The sequence below is a fragment of the Melanotaenia boesemani genome, chromosome 9, assembly GCF_017639745.1.
Source record: "Melanotaenia boesemani isolate fMelBoe1 chromosome 9, fMelBoe1.pri, whole genome shotgun sequence".
NCBI classification, from domain to species: Eukaryota; Metazoa; Chordata; class Actinopteri; order Atheriniformes; family Melanotaeniidae; genus Melanotaenia; species Melanotaenia boesemani.
Window position 1 is genome coordinate 21,749,938 of NC_055690.1, and position 13,998 is coordinate 21,763,935.

General features: G+C 42.4%; 1 protein-coding gene across 4 annotated transcripts in view; it reads right to left on the bottom strand.

Moving 5' to 3' along the window:
- The window catches only part of kmt2a (lysine (K)-specific methyltransferase 2A), a 34,992-nt gene extending 23,262 nt beyond the window's left edge, over window positions 1-11,730 (bottom strand). For all 4 annotated transcript variants that reach the window (XM_041994255.1, XM_041994256.1, XM_041994257.1 and 1 more), the window contains exons 1-3: window positions 11,478-11,730; window positions 3,931-4,003; window positions 473-3,798 (exon numbers count right to left, since the gene is read on the bottom strand). In XM_041994255.1, the coding sequence (XP_041850189.1) occupies window positions 473-3,798; window positions 3,931-4,003; window positions 11,478-11,723 (3,645 nt within the window). In that variant the 5' untranslated portion in view covers window positions 11,724-11,730. The remainder of the gene's footprint in view (window positions 1-472; window positions 3,799-3,930; window positions 4,004-11,477) is intronic.
- Window positions 11,731-13,998: the final 2,268 nt, after the last annotated feature.

Genomic DNA, 13,998 nt, shown 5'->3' on the forward strand with positions numbered 1-13,998 from the left:
GCAGAAATATGCCAGGGTTATTTATATCTTTGTGGGTGATATCATCCATTCAGTGTGTAACAGTGATAGAGAAGATGTTAATAAGGTGACAAAGGAGTAGAGATAAGTCAAGGTGATGCATGTCTTTAAACACCTAAATTATAAATATACAACATAAGTATGGAGGATAATATTCAATCGAAGGGACCATTTTTTCTCAGAAGCAAAGCTGTATTGCTTTTTTACATAATGTATGAAGCAAGAGAATTCCCCTTAAGTAACACTCTCATTGGGACTTTCCTGTTATCAAATTTCAGTCTGAGTACAAACTCTGGTTTTTATTTATAGAAACTGTTCAGAGCATCATCTCAAAGTAACTTACTTGTGGCTAAATGATGAGAATGAGAAAAGCAGACTAGCTTTTCATTTTTTTTTTTTTTTTTTTTTTTTTTAGAAATTCAAGCTCCATGAAGACATAAACAAGAGAACTGACCTGGACCTTAGTCTGATCTGCAGGCTTCAGCTTATTCTTCTTTATAGCAATGAGCTGATCTTTGGCCTTCTTCAGTAGTCCAACTATCCGCCCGTCAGTCAAAGGATGTTGCTCTGCTTGTTTCACCATCAATGAGACAGGAAGCTGATGTCTGCTTGGCTGTCCTGGTAGGCTTGCTGTTTGCTGGCTAGACGTATTTCGCTTCTCTTTCTCCTTCTCCCCATCTTCTGCTTCTGCTCCTTTTTCAGAAGGTCTGCCTTTTTTAGGTGGACGCCCTTTAGCGATGGATATGAGATGGAGCCCACGGCCCTCTGACGAAGCAGTGTCAGAAACTGTGTCAACTGATGTTGATTTTTTTCTCCCTGGAGTCTTTTTTGGTGCAAGAGGTAAGAGGGCACCTTCTGAATCCCTCCCATCTGCAGTAAACAGGCTGGAAGGTGCATTGGGGGAGCCATCAGGTGTAGATGCTTTACTTCTTTTCTCCAAGTCCTTTCTCCCTTCCCGCTTGTTTTCCTTCTCTTTCTCACGATTCTTCTCAGAGTCCTTATCTTTTTCCTTTGGAGCAGGTTCTTGTGGAGCAGACAGGCTTTTCTCTTTCCCAGCTCCTCTTCCTGTGTCCTGAGCACTGGCAGGAAAGAGAGGGAAAAGAGGGGAAGAAGCAGATGATGCTGCTGACATAGGAGATGGGGTTCCAGTTGCTCCTCTTCTGCTATCAGGTGTTCCTTGTGAGGCCAGACCCCGAGGGACAGTGGGGAAGGCGCTGAAAGTAGCAGGTGTTAAGGCACTAGTGGCTAGTGGACTTACAGAAACCCCTGGCAAAGAGCTGGGATTACTACAGGAGACAGAGCCTGTCAACACAGACATCTCAGAGGCACCTTTCCCCACAGGTGTCTGACCTCCTATTTGGCTGCTACGTCTGGTCATAGAGTGTGATGGAGACCGTGGATGGCCCCGCTGTGCTCCTTGATCCAGTCGTCTCCTGCGCCTTGAGGTTCTGTTACAACTAGAGGATGTCTGGTGTGGGGAGAGTGAGCCAGGGCTGCTCCCAGAAGATGACGGTAAGGTAACAGACTCAAATATTCGAGAATGAGCTTCACTAGGTGTAAAACGAGCAGCACGAAGCAGTGGGATGCGCTTCTGGATTGGTGTATCAAAGCGGGATGATGGGGGATGCTGGTGATGGGGGTGGAGGTGGGGGTGAAGAGGTGCAAAGAAACGAGTCCCTGCTCCTGTGCCTGGTGCTTGAAATCCAACAGGAGCAGATCCTCCTGCTCCTGTAACACCTTGGGGCAACAGCCCCACATCTTCAGGTGTGAGAGGGGGAGGACGGAAATTGTCAAATATAGGCTTTCGGATGAGGCCCTCCTTGGCATATTTAGCAGATGAAAAGTACTGCTGTTTAGGGTGGGCCGAGGATATCCAGCGGAAGGTGGGCTCTCTTAGAATTGAGCGACTTCGCTTTTCTGACAAGCCAGACGGTACTGAGGGGCCAGGCATAAATGGTGGGATGGGGTGAGGCATCCAGGATGACTGGGGATGGTGTTCACTAATGGTAGCTGTGCTGGACGAACCTGACTGGGGAGGCTGGGGAGGAGTGAGGAGAGGAGGAGGTGAAGAAGGGGAAGAAGCTGTGGTTGAAGCTTGTTGGGAATTAACTAGAGTAGAGGAGGACATCAGTACTCCTGTTGGTGGGCTGATTATTGGCTTTTTAGCCCCACTGGGTAGAGTTTCTCTCACCCTCTGTTTCTGACTTCCCTGGCCAACTCCCTGCACTCTCCGTCCTCTTCGGCTCCTTTCTGCCAAAACATGCTCTGGTTCTGGTTCTGGTTCAGAAGGAGGAGAAGGAGGTCGTGAGCTGTCTAACAGATTGGCCTCCCTTTCTCCTTGTGATGATGGAGAATGATCCTCTGGCTCTGACAAGGCCTGTGTGGCCTCAGAAGCCTGGGAATCACAAGATGAGTCATCCAAGCTTGGGCTGCTGGACCTGGAAGACTCTGCAGAGGAGAGTTGAGAGGAATGCTGAGACACAGCACTTGAGCCGCAAGATGGCGCACTACCACTAAATCTCCCATTGGCCGCGTTGTTGGTGTTGTTGTTGAGCAGATTGGCAGCTGTTGTTGGAACAGTGGGGACAGGGGCAGGACATGATGGAGGAGGTTGGGAGTTGACAGTAGCAGTCGTACCACTGCTAGCAGCAGAGGATGTAACGGAGACAAGTGCAGTAGAAGATGATGCAGAGGTGGTAGATGTGGGTTGGGCAGATGTGGAGACAGATGAGTGAGGTGTTTCTAACCGTGCCATCTTTGCTTGGGGGGGCGGGGTTCCAAAACTGCCCTCATCTTCAATAAAGCGCTTGGGAGTTTTAATAATGCGAAGGGAAACTGTGCTGACCACAGGCATGATAAATTGCCTAATGTTCTTCAGCTGGGTCTTTCTGATGCTAGCTTCTGTGGTCCTTGTCCCACTACCCCCGATAGCTACAGCTTCTTTCTCCAATCGCTTCTGCGCTCCTTTCTTAGCACGCTGCAGCAGCTGTTTTGCAATTGTGGCATCAGTCCGTTTAGAAGGAGGGACAATTCTGACTGGCTTTCTATGCCGAGGGCTTTTTCTGAGGCCCACTGGCCTGCCTGGTTTGCGGGGAGATGGAGAGGCAAGTGTATTGGAAGAGTCCTGGTCCTCAGTACCATCCATGTTCCTCAGCATTGGCTGCTGAGTAATGTGTGATTCCCCCCCTCTAACCCTAAAGGCTTTGTTTTTCCCTTCACCACCTTCAATGGAGGTAGACAGCTGTGCAACAGCAGCTGCTGCAGCTTTGAGCCGCTCAGCCGAGGGTGGTCTCCCGCGTCTGCGTCGGGGCATGCCAGGCAAGGCTTTGAGATGTGACTCAGGAGGGGTGATGTTAGTCTCTGTCAGCCTCTTCAGGTGGGTAACTTTGGATTCACCCCGGTCACCTTTGGGAAGCTTTGCCTCAGTGTCATGAGACTGAGTAGAGCCCACCTGCAGCCTTTTGGTGCCTTTTCTGTCCTCCTCTGTCTCCACACCCAACTCAAATCCCGTGTGCCTACCATCCTCTCCTGCTGCATGGCTGCCAGTACTCCATGCTTTCCTGCTACTTGAAGAGGGTGGCCGGCCTCTTCTCTTCTCCCCAGTGCCAGGTGGCCTCCCAGGTAGCCTTTTCACTTTCTCTGCTGGCCTTGCAAGGCCCTCAGGTTTGGCTTGTGTTGGAGAGGGAAGGGGCAAAGGGCTAGGTAGACTCGCAGCAGCTTTCTGGGCAGTCAGGGCCCGTGGGGGACGGCCTCTGGGCTTTTTTTCTTGTATGGGTGTGCCTGTTAAGAAAACCAGATAATAAAACAGAGAACATTTATTAAACATGAAAAAATCTTGCACAGAGAACTTGTACTAGTATAGTCTTGACAATAATAAGATTCGCAGTAGTCCTTGTTTTATTTTAACAATACCTGAAGAAGTTGGTGAAGGGCTCTGTATTCCTGTCTGTTCAACAATTGTTCCAAATCCTCCAAAGGCTTCTTCCTACAAAACAAATCAAGAAAAAAAAATCCAAATTAGATTGTTTGTTTAACTTCAATACAAGAGCCAGGTCATATTGTAACAGAAAATGGTACATAACCGTCACATGGCCTTGATGTGCTATACTTGAGTCAGATTAACTCGCAGAGTCAGATGAACACCAGGGCCACAAGGCTATAATGATGTGCTCAATCTCATTCTGGCTTACTGTTCTGCTCTCATGTTTCGTTGGCTTTTGGAATGACATGCCAGTAGTTAGAAAAGCCTCAAACCACAACAGACAGTTTGAATTCCAAACATCCAAATCTTACTGGGTGACTAATGCACAGCACTGCACCCCTGCTTCCTGAAGGCACAGTAAAATTTTAAGATGGTTGGTCATTTATAAACAGCAACATTTTATAGACACGTCATTTCACGTACTTGCAACAGAAGGGAAAGTGTGGTTTGAGAGCAGCAGCAGATCAAAGGCAACTTTATTAAAAAGATGTAAAGAGTTTACTAAGTGTCTTTACTCTTAACTTCTACTTTTGCACAGATAAGCTTTCAGCTGAATATGAAACTTCTGATTTTATTTACTAGTTAAAAATGATCATTATTTATAATTTTCCATCACACCTGAATCAAATGGCTGAATTCTCTCATCCATATGTCATTCAACTCTGCAAAGGCCTAGTAACAAGCCATTTATTTGATTCAGGTTTGTTAGATATGGGATGCATCTAAAAATTGCAGGATAGTAGACCTCGAGGACCGGACTTGGGTCATTAAAAGCCATTAAAAGGTGGTCACTTAGGATGTTACTGCCTTTATTTGTGATATTTTTAGTGCTTCTATTGTCCAGGGCCCAAAAATTAAATATGCCACAGTAACTGTAATATGTAAAAACTGTAAATATTTGTAAAAAAAAAAAAAAAAAAAACAACAACTTCATCTCATGTCTAGATAGAGCATTGAGATGTGCAACAGCAAAATCCTCTGGACATTTTTAACATTTTCAAGATTTTCTGTGTGTCACCACTTCTTGCAATCAATGCCTTAAAGAGTAGAGGTGAGTATGTCATTTCATCATGTTTATTTATAGAGGCATGTGGGGATGCACTTGAGGTCTTGTTGGCCCAGTTTGGAGAGCAGCTGCTATCCAAGTGTGTGCACAAGACTGCATGCTAACTGGTTTTGCACCAGCTAAGAGTTACACACGCCCTGGTATGAATTAAAGACATCAAAATATGTCTAACGGACAATGTGGAAAGTGATTTAAAAATATAGAAAGCTATAAGGTGAATTACAAAACTGTCTTTCTACACATAAACAAGCAGCAATAACAGAGGGTAAATAATGCTGTTGAATATAGCAGCCGATAATAATTCTAGCGTTTGACATTTCTTGCATTGCATTTGAGCATCGTCTTCACTTTACACTTTTCTCATCTCTTCCCCACTCATCGCTGTAATACCAGCATCCTCTCTTCTCTGAGCAAGCTGCTGCTCTTGGTTGGTGGTGTTGCAGATATAAGGGGGGCGGAGTACCAACGGACAACACTGACTCGCTGCGATAGTGTGAGTAGCAGTCAATAACATCACAACACGCTATGATAGAGGCAAGTGCTTGAAGCCGACTTCACAGATGCGTTTGAGCACACACAAATACATGTGCAAGTGTACCTCCTGATTTTGACTACTGTTATAAACACCACTCACATACAAAAGGAAATACAAATGCATAAAGGAAACAAACGCCCCCTGCATGAACTGCACATCAAGATGTAAACAAGCAGAACATAGGAGTGACGATGTGGGGGAGGGGAGTACAAGCAAGCAGACCAGAGTGACGAAAGGAGGAGGGCTGTGGGAAGATGGAGAGGCACACTGAAAAAAGAGACAAGGAAACAGCATCTTGACCACACGCAACATCAACATCAGAGGGAGCGCAGTCATCTCCTATCTCCTGGGAGCCCTGGATAAAATGGGTTTGGGTTTTCAACATGCTCATACAAAAGCTTGCCAAATCCTAAACTAAACAGGCCTCCCACACACAACAAGGCTCTCCTCTCCACCCCTTTATTCCTGCTTTCTGCCATGCTCCCAAACACATTCAGCCACTCACTGATAATGTGGCTCGCTCACTTGTTTCCTGCCCACTGGCTGCCAAGCAGTGGTGTGTTAAACACAAGGCTTACCATTAGCTCAATAGCATGGCAGGCATGGGGAGGTAACTCCAAGAAGTAAACAAACACGGTAGTTGTAGCAAGGTAAGGTTGGTGTGTTACCCTGCCTTGCAACACAAAAGTGGAAAAAAAGGTAACTGGAAAGACCGAGTCTTCCTTTTTCTCCCTTTTAGCTTTTCTATTTCATCTCTTCAGATGACAAGCGTTCATCTTTGCATGCTTTTGCTGTCACTCTCATCTTGAAATCCTGTTTAGTTTTACTTCCTGCTGATGTGCTACATTTCATCTAACTGATAACTGCATATATTGTTTGACAGAAATCACCAAAAGCTAAAGAAAGGGAAACCAATCTGATTCATAGTGGAAGGAACATTTATTTTCAGGACGCACCAGGGACTGTCCCTGATCATTTAGAGACGCATGGGAATTTGGTTAGAGGTATATTTTTTTATATCATTCTGACAATGCATTTGCAGAAGGCTAATGGGACTTTCAAGACAGTACTTAGAAGAAACCACACTGACTACAGATAATTTCCTGCAGATTTGAGACCAGTATGCAGTTTCTAATACGCTGTTGTTTTTTTTGTTTTTTTTTTTTTCCAAATCATTCAAACCATCACAAAGCTAGCCAGCTTCAACACTTAGTTGCTTTGATCTACTCCCATTTATTGCATTCTGTCCATTAATTTAAAATTAAAAATCACTACAATTACTGAATTTGTTTAATTATTAGAAAACTCAGTTTCACTGCTAGCGAATCCCAAAAGGTTCTGTTCAATTTGGACAAAAACTATCGTGACAAATAGTTCCAGAAGATTATAAATAAATCCATGATTGTTTTTAATCACTCTGACACTCATTTGCAATATTCTATGTTATCACAGGTTTTCATGCCTGCGTGTAACTGGAGGAAAGAGTCTCACTATACACAGCCCAAACTTTTTTTAAGGTGGATACAGATGGAGGTGGGATTTTGTAAAAAGTAGTTACAGCTGGAGGCAGGTCCCCAACACAGCTGTTAACTATGTATGGAACTGCCTCAACCAAAAGAGATATTTACCTACCTTCATGTTACACCTGCCAACATATGACAATGTAACCTGCATTGTCATATTGTCAATTGCAACCTATAAGTTATCTTAAATATTTAAATGTCATCAACTTCACAAGCACATCGAAAATGCTGTTACTTTGCATCCAAAGGGAATATTTGTTCCCTAAATTCAACACAAACACATAGGTGGTGCTTTAAACAAAATATATATTGTAATACAGGAAAACATCTGAAAAAGTCATTACGGAGCACAAGTGTGAATCTTTAAGTTTAATGCAAAAGAATATCTTTATAGAAAAGATTCTTTGGGAAATAAATTCCTGACTCAATCCAGGAAGCTTTCTGTTGGATGTCCCGTATAGATACTATGCATCACTCCTTCCTGGAATGTAAACTAACGATGAGCTCATGCTCCTTATTGTCCATCTAATGACACATCTGCTATGAAAGGTCACAGAAGTGAATTACACCATGGTGACCCCTGTCAGCCCTAAGCAAAAGGTGGACATTTGTTTATTCAAATGTCCAAACACTAAGTACAACTGTTCCCACATTTGCTCATCAGCACATAGACCAAAACAAATGCTATCCAGGGTGGGATATCTCTTTCTTCCAAGAGATGAAGACAGACTGTAGACAAAGACAAAAAGACTGATTGAAGCTTGTGGACGGTGTCTGGTACTCTTACATACTCAGTAACACTCAGACCGGCTGGCAGACGCCTACGGGCAAGCATCCACTCCTCCTGATCTGAGGAGGCAGCATGAATTCAAGTTTTTATCAAAATAAAGACAACGAAAACACGTCTACTCTTGATTGCAATGAGAGACATAAAGTCCGAGGGTCCCCTTCCCCTACCACCGCACAAACAAAGGGTAAGAAAAACGACACAATTGCCGCCTTTCTCCCAGTCAGGCAACTCCTAAAGCAGAGGTGAAAGCTCCTTGCCCGCCTGCTGTAGCAGAATAAAGCCATGGATGGGAGGGTCTGTGACTAATTCTCCACCCCGTGTTGTCCCATTGGGAGGAGGGGGATTGCTCCGCACCCTTTGATATCCCAGCCTGCACTCTTTCAGCCGCCCGCACTTTGTGAGAGCTAGAATAAAAGGAGACACAAAGCTTCCTGCTCCAATCCACACGCTGTCTTGGGGATGGATAAGGGGTGTGGGGGTCTTCCATTTAAATAGGCCAAACACCTGCTGGACTGAAGCCCCTTCCGCTCAAGCACACCATTTCTCTCCAACCAGTGAGGCAAAGAGACATTTAGGTTGATACATCTATTCAGATGCATTTCTGTATGAATGGTTAAACTCTGGTAATAACATGTGAGTAAAATGGATGCAGCAGAAGGCAAACTGTAATGGTCTAAGAACAAAAAGAGGAAATGATGCAGTTTAATTTGACACAAAGTGAGATTTGGGATTGACCTTGTGGGGTTGATATGCTCACACACACATACACACACACACACATATATATATATATATATATATATATATACACACACATTTAATATGGTTTGCACTCTTCCCCAAAACAAGTGATAACAATCAGGAAAACTAATTTCTCTTACACAAACAAAAGCTAATAAATTCCTTTATTTGGACAGCAACAGCCAACGAGCAACCCTTTTGAGGCTCCCCAATAGGCTTAGTAATTCATTCCAAAGTGGCAGCTGTCAGAAGAAAAGTTGCTCTGCCTCTCAGACAGGGCTGTGTTTGTCTGAAGTGGATTTGGGTTTTTCTGCCTGAATGGAGGAGGGAGGGGTGAACGAGTGTCCGGCTGGCAGTCTGTTCAGGGTTCCCCTGTGAGCTCAGTAGGTTGCAGTGAGCCTGAACAACTCTGCCTCGGTCTGGTCAGACAGGCACTACACACTGCTTCTTGATGATCACCATGCTGAATCTTCAACGTCCATGGGCTTTAGGTCCCATGAGGATTTAATCATCTAGTCTGTATCTACACATCCCATATGAGGATGTAATACTCCTCCTTACTAAAAAAAACTTCTTGCTTATAAGGATAAAAATGAATCAGATTAAATGACATAAAATTAATGTTTCTAAAAAAATATGAATAAGGTATATAACATCTATAAGATAAAGGATCAATGTAGAAAAAAATATTAGGTCCAAAATCTTAAAAAAATCCAAGCAGCATTGTGTTTTTATGGTCCTATCGGTCTCAAATATGTCATAATGTTATATCATCTCTCTTTGTCAGTGTTGTAAAATAACTGTCTAGAACATCATCTAACACTGATTTGGGGAAAATTAAACACTGAAATTGAATGTGATTGTGTACTAATGCATACACTTCAAGCTGTATAAGAATTGGATTTAATGGTCACAATATAATCATATTCTCTTATTCATGATACATCTTAATAAATGATGCTGTCTTATTTTCTGAAAAAAAAAAACGTTCTTTCAAATTCAAGTGCCATTAATCATTAATGTAATTAAACTGCTTAAACTATATTTTCAAACATGTTATTAAATCTAGCTGCTACCCTACAATAAAACGCGCTGTAATCTCCAAAACACGCCACAAAAATAAATTCAGAAAAAATATTTCGATATTAGAGGAAAACATAAATGTATAGTCTAACTAGCGTATACTGCCTTGCTTTAGTCAAATATGAGTTCCGTCTGAACTCAGATTAGGAGCAGTAAAGCTGGTAAACATCTCCTCTCTGTGTACTCCCACTGCAATGAACGCGTGCTGCTCATCATGAAGAAGGAAGATGGTAGTTCGCTAAGGCGAACACACCCCCACATCACACGGTCCGTCAAGTAGGGGCTCGTTGTTATTGTAGCCAGCCCTGCATGCGCACTGTCACTCGTGAGCCTTATGCCCGACAAAAGCGTGGTGAAATCACACGCAAAACCGTACAGATATACTCATAAATAGTACTTTATCCCTATAAATTGTGGTTTTCGGTATGTAGCCGTTGATGAGACAGCATCTCCAGACGTTATACACCCGATCGGACTAGCAACGTACTGACTGTAGAGAAGGGGAAAACATGTCCACCTCCCATTTTCCTATGCATCAGCAATAGCCCCGTTGGCTAGCGTGGCGTAGTGCGTAGCATGGTAGCTGTCCTAGCTAAACACTAAACAGCAGTGGAAACGATTTAGTTTTGTGCATTAGCTCCACCAAGTCCAGCCAAGATGTATTCATAAGCTGCAGAGTAATAAGCTATCTGGTGATAAACACAACAACCTCCCACGAACAAAACCTGACTTTAACACCGTTTAAGAAACACGAATAATGGTGTAGTTTTAGCTGCGGGATATAGACAGCTAGCCAGTGAGCTAACTAAGCAGCTATGCTGGCCAAACGTCGCTGGAAGGTTGACACTAGCAAAGAGTGAGCCCTTGAGCTCACGTTGTTAGTACTAGATAATTCAACTAGCAAATATTATCCGCCAAAAATCTAATATGGTCAAGTGACCAGCCCGTTCTGGCAGACGTTGCAGACAGATGCTAAGTTCGCGTTAGCTCATTACAAACCACAATAGTGTAATCTCGCTTCCTTCAAGTCATGTTGTTTTCAAACACGTTATACGTTACCTTGTAGGTCGCGTATCATTAGACCGCAAGGGGGAAACGTGATAAAAAGAGGTGTTTGAATACTCGTTTTCCATACGATGGAAACGTGAAAGCTTTTGTGGGACGTTAACTTTTACACTTGTCAATTAGTACGAATTTTGAAGGCAACACAGCCGTGAAGGCTTCGTACTAAGCTAGTACTGACTTGCTAACTAGTTAACCACTTGTGACGGCTTAATTACACATTTACATTGGCAAAGTGTACTTACATCTGTGCCATGTGTTGAGAGGGCTGAATGTGATAATTCAAGTAAAACCAGGATATCTTCACTGTGGTCTGGCTACCAAACTAACGTTAGCACTAGTTCATCCAAACTGTGTGGATGTAGCATGTCCTTACTCTTCTAAGAAAACTTTACTTCTAGTAGAAACCATAGAGGCAAAAATGTGATATTTGGTGCCCGTGTTGTTTCTTACTAAAGTTAACGTTCTAACACGTTACTGTAGAGCTTAAGGCCACACAACCAACTCAAAGTTAACTGAGCATCCTGGCAATGACAAGTTTGCGCACCGGAGAAGATGGTTTGGGGACAGTAACGGTTAGCTCCTCTTCTCAAAGGTAACAAGCCGTCCTCCAGGTGGACTGTGCCCTGCAACCCTTTTATCAATGTTCTCGGCTTGTCTTAAGGGTTTATGCTTACCTCTGCGCTGCTCGAGTCGCTCGATTCCCCCAAAACATCCCGAAATTTCTGCAGGTTACTCCCGATAACTGAAGAGACCTGTAGTGCAGCATCAAACCCGGGTCCGAGTCCAGCTGCGTTTGGGTGGGCGCCCGATACACTCCGCAAAGAGGCAGTAACTCTGATTCGGCCCGCTCTCCTCCCGGTACCGGAGTTGCTGCTCCCTCCGGGCCGAGCGGGGAACCGCCACCGACAGCTGTGCGCCATTTTACACTCTCTGCCTGTCTGCCCTGCGATCAGAGATACCTCGGTGGGCGGAACCCTAACCCAGCACTCCACATAAACAACCTCTACCACAGTGCTCCGCTCTCACTGGCCGACTCGTCGTTATGCATGTTGCGGGGCGGTACTGAATAAACCCCGACAATGCATTTTCTCAGCGGCCCTGTTCAGGCTCTGCATGGCTGAATCTAAATCAGGTTCAGGGGCTTTGCCCGGGAAAGTAACATAGAATTTGAATCAAAGTCAAGACAGACTAACAGCGTGTACTGCGGTTTGAAACTAATTTTACTATTGACTACCCAGATTGTATGCGTTAAAAATAAACAAAAAAATAATTATACTCAAACTTTACATCATTAAATTTTACAGCTTGTTCGTGTCAAAAAGTTCCTCCGGTTACAAGAAACTAAAAAATTAAATATGAACCATTTTGTGCCTTTCTTGTATTTTAAAAGAAAAGTCCTCCACGTGGCTTTTGCTAGAGACAGAAAACATTTAAATGCACACAAAATGAAAATCATCACATACTGGAGAATGTATACTGTAGGACCACTGTTCATACACGTGAATTTAATTTGACCAACTATAGATATTGAATATGGCAAATGCATTTTATGTGCATATACATTTTCAATTTCACTTAGTTTAATTTAATCTTAAATTTTATTTTTAATATTAAAAATGCAATGACTGGAAAATGCAGTAGTAGACCTATCTCCAAAAGAGTTGCGTTGTTTTGGTTGAGTTCTTCATGTTCTGGCATCCCACTGGGGATTGCTTTTTTTTTTTTTTTTTTAAATTCTTTAAAGTCTGAACCAAGAAATAATGGATTATTATTTTATTGTAAATGTTCATTTGACAAAAATAATTAGCATATACAGTTTATTACAATATGATGTTAGAATTTTTGTAGGGCACAAGATATCCACCATGGGGCAGAAGGCACCATGAGGCAATACAACATATTGTCATATTCTATCACAAATATACCAGCTATTGGGGAGGGGGAAGTGCAGCTTCTCAGCTTTGGAACAATGGTGGGCAATGACATCTCCAGGAATGTACATAATAAATGCCAGTGCACCATCAAAACGAGTCAGAAGCTTAGAGTTTTAAGGTCGAAAAGATATGTAGTATTAGTTAAGTACAGTCTCAAACTTTGTCTCAAATACTAATTTCAAGAAAAGTGGAAAATAATCATGATATACTCTTAAGAGGGATAACAGTTTTCCGAGATCCTCTAATTTGGTTGGAAATACTTTGTACTATTTTAATATCAAACAAAAGAGAAAAAATGAACATGTTTTATATAACTTAGATGAGTTTATTTTTTAATCATACTGTACATCCAAAATAAACATTTTATAATCATAATTAAAACAAAACAATATTGCATTGTAATTTAAACCATGTGATCAATAGGGTGGTAGATATTCAATTCATAGTATGAGCATGCCAACAAATCTCCTCACATTTTACTAACTCATACTTGTAATACATCCTTTTAATTCAAAATACTACTCAACAAACACCTAATCATCTTTTGCTCTTCTGTTACAACAATTTCCATTTATTCCTAAAAAAAGACAAATAATCATGTGTAGAATATGAATGGGTCAAGTCCTCATGTGCTGACATTTACTTCAAGGCTCTTGGTTTTAGGCACTGATTCTACTGATCAACTGTTTGCCCACGTGTTAATACACTACATTTGCACACAGAAAGAAATTGTGCTAAAAATGTTTGATCAAGACACACCAGCACTCATCTGACGATCGTTATTTTAAAGGGCGACAATGACAGACATGTACACTGCCACTCAAAAATGACTGGACCCTATATTTTTGCCTTTTAAAGGTTTAATCTCTATAAATATGGTCACTGACCGGGCCAAAAAACGAGATCACATATGAAGCCAATAGAAATAAATGTAATAAAAATTATTTTAAAAAAACTGAATAAAGTTAGAGTCAGATCAGCACTGAAGCAGATAACTTGCTTCTGGTATAAGTTTGTATAACAATGAGGCATTTTTAACTTATTGTATTATCTGTGTCATCTCTATGTCGGAAACTTGGTGGCCATTATCCTGCTGAGAGTCTTTAAGGAGCGCTGCACAGACCTTTACCTATGAAGTTCATTGTGCTGTTTAGCCTTTATTGTAAGCAGCTGTATTCTACAGCTTTGACTGAAACTTTGGAAAACAGGGAAAATTTAATTTGTGACCATTTGTAAGCAATAATGTTTAAAACCTCAGTGC